Source organism: Phaethon aethereus (genome assembly GCF_964289735.1).
Source record: "Phaethon aethereus genome assembly, chromosome: 3".
Taxonomy (NCBI): Eukaryota; Metazoa; Chordata; class Aves; order Phaethontiformes; family Phaethontidae; genus Phaethon; species Phaethon aethereus.
In genome coordinates, this window is record NC_138576.1 from 60,597,030 (window position 1) to 60,610,792 (window position 13,763).

At 42.5% G+C, this 13,763-nt stretch overlaps 1 protein-coding gene across 2 annotated transcripts in view; it reads left to right on the forward strand.

Moving 5' to 3' along the window:
- The window catches only part of TPD52L1 (TPD52 like 1), a gene marked incomplete at its 3' end in the record, with an annotated part of 59,700 nt that overhangs the window by 18,296 nt on the left and 27,641 nt on the right, over positions 1–13,763 (forward strand). The window contains exons 2-3 of one of the 2 annotated variants that reach the window (XM_081998264.1): positions 37–152; positions 10,743–10,891. In XM_081998264.1, coding sequence (XP_081854390.1) covers positions 37–152; positions 10,743–10,891 — 265 coding nt within the window. Of the gene's footprint in view, positions 1–36; positions 153–10,742; positions 10,892–13,763 lie in introns of those variants that run through there. The other variant, XM_081998265.1, reaches the window with a different exon arrangement.

A 13,763-nucleotide genomic window follows, 5' to 3' on the forward strand; every position in this document is an offset into this window, starting at 1 on the left:
AATGGTTGTCTTGACTTTTTAACTCTTTACTTTAAGGCCTGTTGGAAACCCAGTCTTTGCATGAAGCAGATGAAGATGTGGTCACTGATGTTGATTTCACCAGTATGATTTCTGAAGAAGAAAAAGAAGAGTTAAAGATTGAGCTAGCCAAGGTAATGAATTTGAATTTCTGTGAGTGTTACTGTTTCTACTTCCTTAAACTGAAGATATTAATTGTAGGATGAAGTACACGTTATAAAGGTAAGCTCTTCCTTTTTAGTAAACTTATTCTAGGCTACAATAATGTGAAGCAATTAATTTCTTTAGATATTTTTTGAAGATAAAATATCTTCTACTTGATTATTGTAGAGAGAAAGTTAAATATACCTTACTATTTTAGTCAAGACGTGTCTTTATAAACTTTCCTTTATAAAAAATGAAAGGTGTTCTTACTAGATATATGGTGGTGGTGTTACAGTGGTTGTGACACCTGATGGAAAAGATTCTTTGTGTGGTGCTCAGAGGAAAAACTGATGATGATGGTTACAGAAGAGACTGATGATGATGAGCACAGTAACTTCACCACATTTTTGTTTTCTTTGGCACTGATGTGTTTGTAGAGGGTTATATTTTTGGTTTGCATTTATTTTTTGCTTAATTGAAGAATTTCAGGAGATGTCGTGACACCACGAAGAGGTTTAAAACTAATACTTAATAACAAGTTGATGGGAGAAAAAAGCTGTGAACCGTGTTGTCTTTTTATTACAAAGATTAAAGAGATTGTCTAGATTTGGTCTACAATGGGAGGGTGGATTCAGTTTTAATTATTGCTGCTGAATACCACAGAAACAGAAATTAAACTCCAAAATGGAAAATGAACGAATGGGAAAAGGTGAGGGTTTATTGTTATTAAATATGAGACAATCACAGCTGTATGAAGGGGATGAGTTTTTTTCATCTTAATTGAAGTAATATGTTGCTAAGACAGTAGCTTGGAAACTTCATATAGCAAAAATAAAATAATAACCCATTTGAATAGTAGGAGACCCAAAATCTGGGACTGTGAGCGTATACCCTTAAAGTATAAACTGGCTAGGGAAAAAGCATTCCTTCACAATTGTTCCACAGTGCTCTGTGAAGCATTTGCTGCTATCACACAGAGAGTGGGTGCATCCAGAGGACAGCTCTTTTGCAGAGATTGATCCCTGTCTGTCATACAACAGAAATATTTAAATTGATATTAAGTTGTAGTATTATTGTTGTGATTAAGAAGTCACATTCTTAATGACTCTCAAGTCATTTACCTTCAGTGCTGATTTAGGACTTTCTAGTGAAACAAAACCTAAAAGATTGGGGTTTTTTACTTGAATGTTTTATCAAGCCTTGTGTTTCTGAGTTGATAGTTAATTTATACTACTTTGCTGATCTTGTCACAGCTGTAAATAATAATAAGGAAGCTGAAACTTTACATGTTCAACTGATCACATAGCGATGAGATAGGAGTTGGGGTGTTCATTATTGGCTTTTCATCAGGACCAGAGGCAATAGGCACACACTGAAACACAGGAGGTTCCCTCTGGACATAATGACCGCCAGAGGTCCCTTCCAACCGCAGCCATTCCGTGGTTCTCTTTTCCGTTCTGGGGAAAGGGACTTAAGATGGAAACAAGGAAGGAAAAAAGAACTTCCTGCAACCATCTGAGAATAATTCTCTTGGGAGAGGCATATCATTCTCATGAGTTTTTGGGCACACTTCCTGCTTGCTGATTCTTGTGGGAGCAGAGAGTTCTTAGTGGCTCATGGTAGAAATGGTTTATTTCATGTACCAACACACAAGTAGAGAGATTGTCTTTCAAATATTATGATCTTAGCTGACCTAGAAATTATTTTCTGAATTGCTCACAGCAGTTTACTGGCATACAGCTTATGCTTAAAAACAAAATAAAACTGATAATAATGCTAAGAAGGGTTTGCAAAACTTGAATTTAGAGTGAACAAAGTCTAAACTTAAATGAGGCTTATGATTCTTAGAAAAGACTGTAAAAAAACATGTAAGACCTTGACTCCTTTAGAAATAAACCCCTGTGGGAATTGGCTAATGTTTCCTTTTGAAAAGCTATTAATCTTTACTTTCAAGCCCCCTCTACTCCACCGGTGGTAGTTTTGTTTTCTTCCCTGTCCCTATGTGTTAGGTAATACCTGTTTGAGCCTGTGGGAACGAGCACCTTTCTTCTTACTGTTCTGAAAGGTTTAGATCTTTCTTAATGCTGCAATCACTTCATAGTTAATATAATGGGGAGCTGTTGTGAGCATCTGTTGTGCATGTATTTAAACAGAAGAAAATATGTTCCATCTTTGTGTTCTGTATCTGCTGTACATATTCTGTCTTCTTCCTCTTCCTCCTTCCCTCCCTGACATTAGAGGGGAACTAGCACTACTCTTCTCCTGAAAAGTTTCTCAAATACTCTCTTCCTATTCCCCTGCTAGTAGTCTCTTTGTACTGGAAGCTTTTCAGAGCGTGGACTAACTCTGTTCTTGTATTTCTAGTCTGGCTAATACAGCAGGGCTCTGACTCTAATTAGAGCCTTGGAATTTCTACAATGCAAGTAAAATGAGTAACTCTTACAGGAACTTCTAACAGTAATTTGAATTAAGAGGTCAGTCTGACACTTCAGAATAACAGCAGAAAATTGTAGCCCGAAAACTTTACATAAGTTTTCCACAGTAACAGTAAACTTTACTGCTAGCAGAAGAGATTTTTTTTTTCTCTTCCTCCCTCAGCATGAGGAGCATAGTACAATGACTCCTGAGTCATGATGCAGGCTGAGTTTTTGAGCTATCTCACTCACTGCTGTCAGTTGTCCTTCCCATTACACTCATCAAAGTAGTCATTTAACCCTTGCTGTCTTCCCCCTCCCATACCTTCACAAAAGCAGCTATCTGGTTTGATCTACAAGCTTTCTAGCTGATGCACAAGTTCTAAGTTCAGCTATGTGTGTTACTGCATGTTTATTCCCAGTTGGAGGAAAGATGCGAGTACCTTTTTCTGCAAACTTACGGCTAATTTTATTTATGAGTGTTGCTGATGTCTCTGGCTGCTGTTCACTCAAGGAAAAACTTATAAATCAGCAGGTACTCAGCCTGGACGTGTAAAATTTGAGCTATGTGATTTGGTGCAGAGGTGAAGTGCCTGTTATTTTTTGTGTTCTGTTATTCTGTTCACAGTTAGAACTACTTTCTTTGAAAGGTAACCATAGTAAGGTGCTCGCATTTCCTTACAAATATTTTATGCATTTTAGTATGCATGTTATAATACTCAGGAATTTTTAAAAGGCATAAGATTTCAGTAACAATCACTAGTTTACTAAATACAATAGCTAATCAAAATTTAAGGGTCCCATGGGTTGGCTTCATTGAGAGACAGTTTTTCTGTACGTTTGCTGTAAATTAGTTTGTGTCTTCTGACATAAAATGGATTATATGAAAGAATGGTATAGAGAAGATGCAGTCTTGTGTTTTGTTCGGGTTTTTTTTTTTTTTTTAAACTAATGAAATGAAGAAAAAAATTATTTTCTTCCTCCCAAAGTGAATCTCTTTCTCTTATCAAGTATCATAGGTCACAGAATCATAGAATCTTTGGGTTAGAAGGGACCTTTAGAGGTCATCTAGTCCAAACCCTCAGCAGTGAGGAGGGATAGCTTCAACTCGATCAGGTTGCTCAGAGCCCCGTCCAACCAGCCCTAGAATGTTTCCAGGGATGGAGCATCCACTGCCTCTCTGGGCAACCTGGGCCAGGGTTTCACCACACTCATTGTGCAAAATTTCTTCCCTATAGCTAGTCGAAATCTGCCCTCTTTTAGTTTGAAATCATTAACCCCTGTCCTGTTGCTACAGGCCTGGCTAAAAAATTTGTCCCCATCTTTCTTAATAACCCCCCTTGAAGTACTGGAAGGCTGCAATAAGGTCTGCCTGGAGCCTTCTCTTCTCCAGACTGAATAACCCCAACTCTCTCAGCCTGTCCTTAGAGGAGACGTGTTCCATCCCTCTGATCATTTTGGTGGCCCTCCTCTGGACCTGCTCCAACAGGTCCATGTCTTTCCTGTGCTGAGGGCTCCAGAGCTGGACACAGGACTCCAGGTGGGGTCTCACCAGAGCAGAGCAGAGGGGCAGAATCACCTCCCTTGACCTGCTGGCCATGCTTCTTTGGATGCAGCCCAGGATACGGTTGGCCTTCTGGGCTGTGAGCGCATCTTGCTGGCTCATGTCCAGCTTTTCATCCACCAGTACCCCCAAGTCCTTCTTGGCAGCCCTACTCTCGATTCCTTTATCCCCCAGCCTTGTATTGATATCAGGGGTTGCCCTGACCCAGGTGCAGGACCTTGCATTTGGCCTTGTTGAACCTCATGAGGTTCACAGGGACCCATTTCTCAAGCTTGCCCAGGTCCCTCTGGATGGCATCCCGTCCCTCAGGTGTGTCAACTGCACCACTCAGCTTGGTGTCATCTGCAAACTTGCTGAGGGTGCACTCGATCCCACTGTGTCATTGATGAAGATATTAAACAGTACTGGTCCCAGTGTGGACCCCTGAGGGACACTACTTGTCACCCATCTCCATCTGGGCATTGAGCCATTGACCACTACCATCTGGATGCGACCATCCAACCAATTCCTCATCCACCCACCAGTCCACTCATCAAACTCATATCTCTCCAATTTAGAAAGAAGGATGTTGTGGGAGACCATGCCCAAGGCCTTACAGAAGTCCAGGTAGATGGTGTCAGTAGCTCTTCCCGTGTCCACTGATGTGGTCACTCCAGCACAGAAGGCCACTAAGTTGGTGAGGCAGGACTTGCCCTTGGTAAAGCTGTGCTGGCTGTCTCGAATGACTTCCCTGTCCTCCATGTGCCTTAGCAGAGCTTCTAGGAGGATCTGCCATGATCTTCCCAAGCACAGAGGTGAGGCTGACAGGTCGGTAGTTCCCAGGGTCCTTCTTGCTACCTTTTTTAAAAATGGGTGCAATGTTTCCCTTTTTCCTGTGTCCAGGAACTTCACCTGACTGCCAGGACTTTTTGAATGTTGTCATGGAGAGTGGCTTGGCAACTACGTCGGCCAATTCCCTCAGGACTCTGGGGTGCATCTCGTCAGGTCCCGTAGACTTGTGCATGTTCAGGTTCCTCAGGTGGTCTTGAACCTGATCTTCTCTTACAGTGGGAGGGACTTTGCTCCTCCAGTCCTCCTGTTGCAGTCCATCTCCTCGAGAGGTGTGGGAAGAGAGACTGGCAGTGAAGACTGAGGCAAAGAAGTCGTTGAGTACCTCTGCCTCCTCCTCATGCGTTGTTGCGAGTCTGCCAGCCTTGCTCATCAAGGGGGGTACGCTTTCTTTGACCTTCCTGTTCTGGCTGGCATACCTGTAGAAGCCCTTCTTATTATTCCTTGCATCCCTTGCCAAGTTCAGCTCCAGCCACGCCTTGGCTTTCCTGACCCCAACCCTAGACAACCCAGCAGCATCCCTGTACCCCTCCTAGGATACCTGTCCCTGCTTCCACTACCTGTGAATTTTCTTCTTGCCCTTTAGTTTGCCCAGCAGGTCTCAACTTAGTCATGTTGGTCTCTTGCCTTCCTTCCCTTATTTCTTACATCTGGGGATCGAGAGCTCTTGTGCTCTATGGAAAGCATCCTTAAAGATCTGCCAGCTCTGTTCTGCTCCCTTGTCCCTGAGGGCAGTTTCCCAAGGGGTCCTATTGACTAACTCCCTGAAGAGCTGGAAGTTTGCTTTCCTAAAATTCAGCATCCTGACTTTACTCTTCACCTGCCCCATATCCCTCAGGACTGCAAACTCCACCAGTGCATGGTCACTGCAGCCCAGGCTGCCTCCAATCTTGACATCGTCAATTAGCTCACATGTGTTGGTGACCAGCAGTATCGCATCCCCTCTGGTAGGGCTGTCTGTCACCTGGCATAGGAAGTTATTGTCCATGCACTTCAGGAGTCTCCTGGATTGCCTACAGCTCACCGTGCTACTTTTCCAGCTGATGTCAGGGTGGTTGAAGCTCCCCAGCAGGACAAGAGCCTGCGAGTGCGATGCGTCCTGTAGTTGGAGCGAGAAGGCTTCATCAGTAGACTCCACTTGATTGGGCGGCCTGTAATAGGCACCAACTACAAGGTTCCCTTTTTTTGCCTTGGTCCCTGATTCTTACCCATAAGCTCTCGATCTGCTCATGGCTGTTCCTCAGTGACAGCTCTTCACACTCTAGCCATTTCTTGATGTAGAGGACAATGCCTCCTCCCTTCCTTCCTCACCTGTGCCTTCTGAACAGCCTGTAGCCATCGATAGCCACACTCCAGTTGTGGGATTTGTCCCACTAAGTTTCAGTAATGGCAGCCAGGTCATAGCTTTCTAGCCACACGGTGTCTTCCAACTCCTCCTGTTTGTTGCCCATGCTGTGTGCATTGGTGTAGAGAGGTTGGTCAGGCAGGACTTGCCCTTGGAGAAGCCATGCTGGCTGTCTCAAATTGTTCTTCCTGCCAGTGATATATAGTTGGTCCTTCCTTATTATGTTTTTTGTCCATTACTTGTTTTCCAGCTTTTTTTACAGGATGTAGCTACGCAGAGAGTTGATGTTTCAGTTCTAGCGCAGGCAGGTGCATGCTACAGCCTGGCTGTTGCAGTGGTACCTCTGGTGGTGAAGTGTGTGAGCCTGCCTTGAGGATCCAGGGTATTTCTGAGCCATGGTTCCACAATGTGAGAGGGTTTGTGGCACTGCCCTTTCAAACTTTCTGCCCCTACTATTTTCACCTGCATGCCTCCTGGCCGGTTTTGGCAGCATGACTAGGAGGTGCCGCGAGCTAGTGTGACGCAGCTGTGCAAGGGTGAGCTGTGGTGGTGCAACCAGAGATGGGTGTACCAGCTCACAGGGGCCAGTGGGAGTTCCTTGGGACAGCACTCTCCCTGCTAGGGGTCCATGGCCTCGGCTTCTTTGCTGGCTTTGCTGTAGTTGCCTGCTCCTTCTAAAGTTTATGTCAGCATATTATCACGCTGCTGGTGTTGGTCATGTTTTATTTCTTTAAACAGTACCTGACAAAGCCTGTCCCTTAGGTGGCTCTCACTCCTAAACAGCCATGTCTGACTTCCTTTCAATAGTGATATATGCCTGTGGTACATATCACAAACCACGACTTCAGTGGGTGTGCCGCTTTAATTGAGCACTGCCACCTTCTCCTCTCTGTCTCCAGCCACTTGTTCCTGCCCCCTGTGCTGTGCCCACACAGGGACTTGGGCACCTCTTCATGCTTGATCTAGGAACTGATCTGGCTTAAAATTAGCCCTTGTGTTTTCTGTGATGGCTTTTACCTAGTTCGGGTCCCCCTGGTCAAGAGGGCTGTGCAAACAGCCAAGCAAGGGCACTACACATTTTGGTGTAGTGGTAGGGAAAAAGGGTGCTTAATCTAACTTGGAAGTATGCATTTAACTATGCTGACTTCTGTTTTCTGTTGTATTCTGCTTACCTGTCTGTATACTGTCCCTTAGTATCTTAATTGCATACTACCTCGATCCTTAAAACATGCATAATAAATACTCAATTTACTTTTCAGCTTACCATTCAATCCATTCATCAGTACTATTCCAACCAGTAACTGCATCTTTCCACCTCCACGTTTTACATAGTATTGTGTATGCGTCAGAATATAGATAATACCAACTGACATCATTTTTTATTAATAGTAGTTTATCCAAAATGCTCCATTTTACTGATTAAGTACTTTCTGTGGGGTTTTTTTATGAGCTGTTTTGTGAGTGTTTACTGGAAAAAATGGGAAGATTATATGTTAGAGAATTACTGCGTTGTTTTTTTTCAGGCATGCCACCATCTTAAAAGGATGTTCAACCCTCTAAAGCATACAATTTACCCTAAAATAATAAAAAAAGGCAAAACAAGGGAAATACTGTTTTGTGTTTGTGTGCTGGACTTACCTGGACTTCACTGTCCTTCTTCCATATTATTAGGCAGTCCCAGATTTCAGAGAGATCTATCTGTAGTTGTGGATTTTTTCCTGGGGTCTCACCTTTGTGTGATTTCCATGCTACTCATGTCAGCTAATCATGGGAATTGTAATGTCTTGGGTGGTCAGCTCCTCTCCCTGCTTTTGCACGTGTCCCACTCAATAATAGAGGAAAGAAAAAACAGCTATTAACTCTGATTTCTAAGCCTACAAAAAGGAAAAAGGAAACTTTGTCCCTATGTGATGCATCTCTGTTCTTCTGACTCTGTTGCACTTAGAAAGAAAGGGAATGTGAGGACTAGAAGCTTACATTTCTCTTGACTTAAATCCTAGTTTCGTAGTGGATTCTGCATTTATAACAGTGGACTTTTCAAAAATGCCTAAACAGGTGATGCCTGACTTCCATGGGAGTTAGGTATGTAATGTGCTCAAATGTTTTTTAAGATCCCGCTATAAGTCCCTAATCCTTTCTGCCTACTTCACAGTTTTCAATCACTGATACCTGAGCGCTTGAGGGAGTCTTTGTATCTTCCATTATTTTAAAATGATGGAACTTGAGGAGGATTTTGTCAAATCAAAACCAGACTCTGATCTCTAAAGAAGAATAGTTTTTTATTTTTAATACAGTCAAAAATGTTGTTCATACTTAATGCCATTGAGCACATGGCTAATGCTTGCTTAGGGCTTTACAGCTTTAGGTGTCTATTCAATGGAACAGATGGAAAGTAATTTTAATAGAAGCCCTTGAATGTTTACATATCCAGGTACTTAATGATCAACCTGGTGCTAACCCATATGGAAAGCATTAATGTTTAAGTACATGTAAGCATACTGGTATTGGTTTAAGTTAAGTTCTTTAGCAGTGTTACTCAGTCAGACTTCTTCACTAAGGAGTTTGCTGTGGGTGGGAAACAACTAACGGGAGCTCTGAACTGTCTCCTGAGGAATGCTGACATGTGTGATTTCTTCTTTCTGTAAGCATTTAACCAGTTATCCTCTCAGAAGAGAAACTCATGCTGCCTCTTTACAACGTTTCGTTTGCAGGTTAGGAATATAATGGAGCAGAAAGGACATGGGAAGGAATAAAGCAATTTTGGATTGTTATGTATTCTACTGGCGAAGTGTTGGCACCACAGTCGTTGGTGAATACTGGTACCTCCTTCACTGAGGTCATGATTTTGCCTCATGTTCATAGTCTTGCTGCTTAATTGCTGAGCTGCTTGAATAATTTAAATAGCAGGTAGTGACAAAAGAGAAGCTGATAGCTGGGGGATTCGAGGGTGAGACTTTTCAAGAGCAATGAGCTTGCAGCCAGTTTTACAGGGAAGTAGAATGCATGAGTGTGTAAAATAAAAATAATGCTGGTATTGACATCCTAAATATAGCCCTGGAGGTCAGCAGCTCATTCTGTCGGTGCTTGCCTCATTCCCTGCAGCCTATGGAGTTAAATCACAGGGAGACTGTGGTGCCAGGGAACTTAACATATGGTAATCAGATACATTACCATATGTTATCCTATTAACATATGGAGGAAGGAACACGGTTGGTAAGGGAACTTACAAACCTGAAGTGAAAGGCAGCTGCTCTGGTGTCACTAGCCCTTGTTAGCTTCAGTACCTCCGAGTGCTGCTTGTATAGTTGGCTTAGGAGGCTTCCGGATGAAGAATGCAAACCCTGCTCGCAGGAGCGCTGCTCAAGGAGGGGGATCCTGAGCCAGCGGCCGGCTGATTCAGTGGTCCCTCCTCCTCTCAGTCAAGTGTTCTGGTCCTTGCCTTGCTAAAACACTGGCTTGGTTTAATGTTTCAAATAATATCCACTGCAGGGAGAATTGTATGCCTCTGTTGGGCTGAATGGTGTCTTTACAACGTTGCACAGTTTGGTTAATGGCTAGGAGCTCTGAAAAGACTAATCTGCTGTGTCTTCTGAATGATTCTATGTTTTGGGTAGGACCTGTTCACTTGTGTTAACAGTCTATCTGCTATATATTTTTATTTTACTATTTTGAAATACGTAGGGCCTAAAATATGTAGATAAAACTCGTGACAATTTTTACAATACTCACAAGTCATATGTTATCATGTGATTTTTTTAAATTTTTTTTTAGCCTGCTCGTAAGAATTTGTATCTATCTTTTTCATGAGTGGAAGACTGAGCAGCTGCAAATATGAAGGTAAAAGCCTGTGGATTCAAAGAGAGAGATCTGCCTGAATTATCCAGTCTTCTCTTATTCTGCCCATTCCCATTCTACTAGTGAATGGAAAGCTGATGTTGGAGACTCCTAATGCTCTAAGGCAGATCTTGGTCAAGTCACTCAATAGTCACTTCCTTGCTGGAGAACTCTCTCTCTTATCAAATGCATGTGTATGATAGTGCACACAGGTGGCGTAGTTCAAGACTTTAATTTGATATAGTGTCAGCTCTGTTCTGGACATGTCTTTTTGCTCAGAGGACCTGTGGATGCCCTGGAAGTGTTCAAGGCCAGGTTGGATGGGGCTTTGAGCAAACTGCTCTACTGCAAGGTGTCTCTGCCCATGGCAGGGGGGGTTGGAACCAGATGATCTTTAAGGTCCCTTCCAACCCAAACCATTCTGTGATTCTATGATTGTGATCTCCACAAACACTTGAAACTCTGTCTCTCTAGTCACCTACAAAAAATGTAAGTTTATGTGAGATTTATTTAATCTGTTAACATCGTATGTGTTTATTGTTCTGTGGGAATAGGCTAACACCTTTCTCCTTTCTCCTCCCTCTGTGTCTCTCAGCTAGAGGATGAAATTTCAACTTTGCGGCAAGTGCTAGCAGCCAAAGAAAAGCACCTGATTGAAATTAAACAAAAGCTTGGCATAAGTCTGATGAACGAGCTAAAGCAGAATTTCAGCAAAAGCTGGCATGATATGCAGACCACTTCTGCGTGAGTACAGGCCTTACATAAATTCATTCTTACTTGTTGTGTAGCATGTTGGGGGTTCTGTCTTGATGAGCCCTACTGTGAAATTTAGCAATTGAAATACCTGCCAGGAGGTATAGATGGCAGGGGCAAACATGTCAAGCTTCTCAGAGCAAGAAGACCCGGAAAAAACCCTTCCACAGCAGCAGCATTCTTTGCTACTATGTCTTGCAAAATCGCAGAAGCTAAAACTGTTGTGGCACTTGAAGATTATCTTCCTGTCCCACAACACATTCCTACTGGGTCCTTATTTAGGAGAGAAAGGACCTTTTTTAATCTCAGTGTATTATATTTTTCAACTTCCAAAAGAGACAATGTTAAATAATAAAAAAAATTACCAAAACATGAGCAACTATTTAAAAAAATAATACTATCATCTGAATTATGAAGAATACTGGCAGGATTGGTTGATGTGTTACTGTGTAACTCCTGCTTTGGTTGTCCAAAAGAAACAAAATAAAATTGTTGGAGTAACTGTACCATCTTTGAGGATATCATAAGTCCTACGTACGTCAAGTTTTCTGTTATTTTCCAGTAGCATGTTCTTAGACGAGTCCCTGGAGCCTCTCATGGCCTTGGTTTACCATTGTGCAGAGTGGATAACTAGTTCACAATCGTTCAGTGAAACTTGCCTTGTATAATATGTAAGCAGCTTTGGGTTCCCAGGGTGAAAGATAATGCAGAAATGTGAAGAGCTTACTCCACTGCTGTTGTTGAAATGGTTTTAAGTTTTGGTGGTGGTGTTTTTTTTTTTTTTTAACCAGACTGATTGTACTATGGAAGTCTGTAGTCTAAGACAGTTGTTGCCTTCCAGGAGGGTGCCTTTTAAAAAGGCACCAGTTCTTGGATGAAGAAGCAGGAGAGGGAGGTTATTTGGTCTGCAGCTTGCTGCCAAGAACTACTGGTGCAGGCCTTTTGGCTCACATAAGGAAGGAATTAAAAATACACGTATGGACACAGTGATAAGACTATCCTGAACCTGCCACAAAAAAATGTTCAAACCCAGGACAGGTAGTGTTACTTGTAACCTTGAAACACTTTTTGCTCTCTATCTTTCGTGGACCATCACTGAGAGAGATGGCAAATAAACTATGAATTCCAAAGCTCTAGGAAGGCCATGATAATTACTGAGGGACTGGTCTCAGCTTCATAGTCACCATCACTGGAAGTATTCAAAAGACATGTAGATGTGGCACTTTAGGACATGGTTTAGTGGGCATGGTGGTGTTGGGTTGATGGTTGGACTTGATGATCTTAAAGGTCTTTTCCAACCTTAATGATTCTCTGATTCTGTGTGTGATTATACTTACACATATGAACATACCATACACTCCTAAAATTTTTTGGGCTGAATTAATAGGAACATTGGTAGACAGAACCACTCACCTTTCATCAAGTGCTGCCTGAAAAGTTACCTGATTTTTTTTTTTTTTTTTTTTTTGGTTGACAACTGAATTTGACACTTTTAGGGAGAAGCAAGAGTGAGCTGCTCCACAACAGACCTGAGCCTTACTCCTCAACAGTAAGGCAGGCAGGACAGTGGCATCACCCATGAAGGAGCAATCCCACAGTACCTGAACAAAGAGGGCAGAGCAGGTCCAGAGACAGTAAACAGGGTCCAGTGAAGAGTTCAGTTCTCCAGGTGAGTCTGTAGTCATGAGCCAGGTCCAAGGTCAAGCCAGGAAGTCAAATCTGTGGGTCAAGATCAGGGAGGTACGTGGCCAGGTACAGGCACCAGTAACATATCTCAGGCAAGGACCAAGGACTTATGGTCCTTGCAGTCTAAGCTTTAGTGTAGCTCCCAAGCAAAGGGCGGAGGAGCTTAACAAGGCTTCTCTTGGCTCTTTCTCACACAGCACTGTCACCACAGTCTTACCCAGGATTACACAGCTGTGCAGTGTCAGAGCTGGCCTTGTACCCAGGCGGCCTAACCCATGGGAGTGAGGGGGAAGAGTTTTCAGTGCCTCTTCATGCACCCAGAGCCCTGACAGAAACTTGGAAAAAATATGAAATATTTTTTCATATTTTTCAACATTAAAATAATCATTCTTTGTATTTTAGTGAGAAATCAAATAAGGCATAAACCCCATAATAGGAAATGTAGTTTGTATGTCTCCTATCTCTAAGTTCTGGACAGTTTCTCAGCTGGGTCCTATTTCTCATGACATGTCGTTACAGGGTCACCCATGCTAGCTTGGTGAGGGTGTCTGGCATGGGGTAGGAGAGGACAGTCTAGAGACACTAAGCTTTAGAAGAGAGGACACCTGAACTAGAGTTACTGGGAGACACTAGCAAACTTTTGAAACAAAACCTTTTGTTTTTACTTGAAATTTGGTAGCAAATTCCAAGACAGCTTTTCATTTTCCCTTCACAATGTTGACATTTTCCACAAGAATAGAGAGACATAGGGGACTTTATCAGTATGGTATCTACTGTATTTTATTTAAGCTGAGTTTCAAAAACAAGAAGCCATTAGGTGATGAGCATCCACAAGTAGTTACATGGAACTGAGCAGCAGGAGTCCATTTATGCACTGAAAGTCCTGATGTCTGTGGTCCAACTGCTATATAATTCTGGCTGGCACTCGTGCCAGTACACCGACGCCAGTTCAAATCATGGTAATCTGGCATTCTTCAGAATGGATGTGTTAAGTAATAGAGGTGATTCATTGTTGCTGTACCAAAATAGCAATGGGATAGCATTACTCACTAAGATGCTCTGATTTAGTAAGGATGAAAAGCCTGTTTTAAAAAACAAAACTTCAAAATATTTACATGCCTGTACTTTAGGCTTCTAAATCCACAATTAGTCTTTTCAAATTTCAAAAAGACCTGTT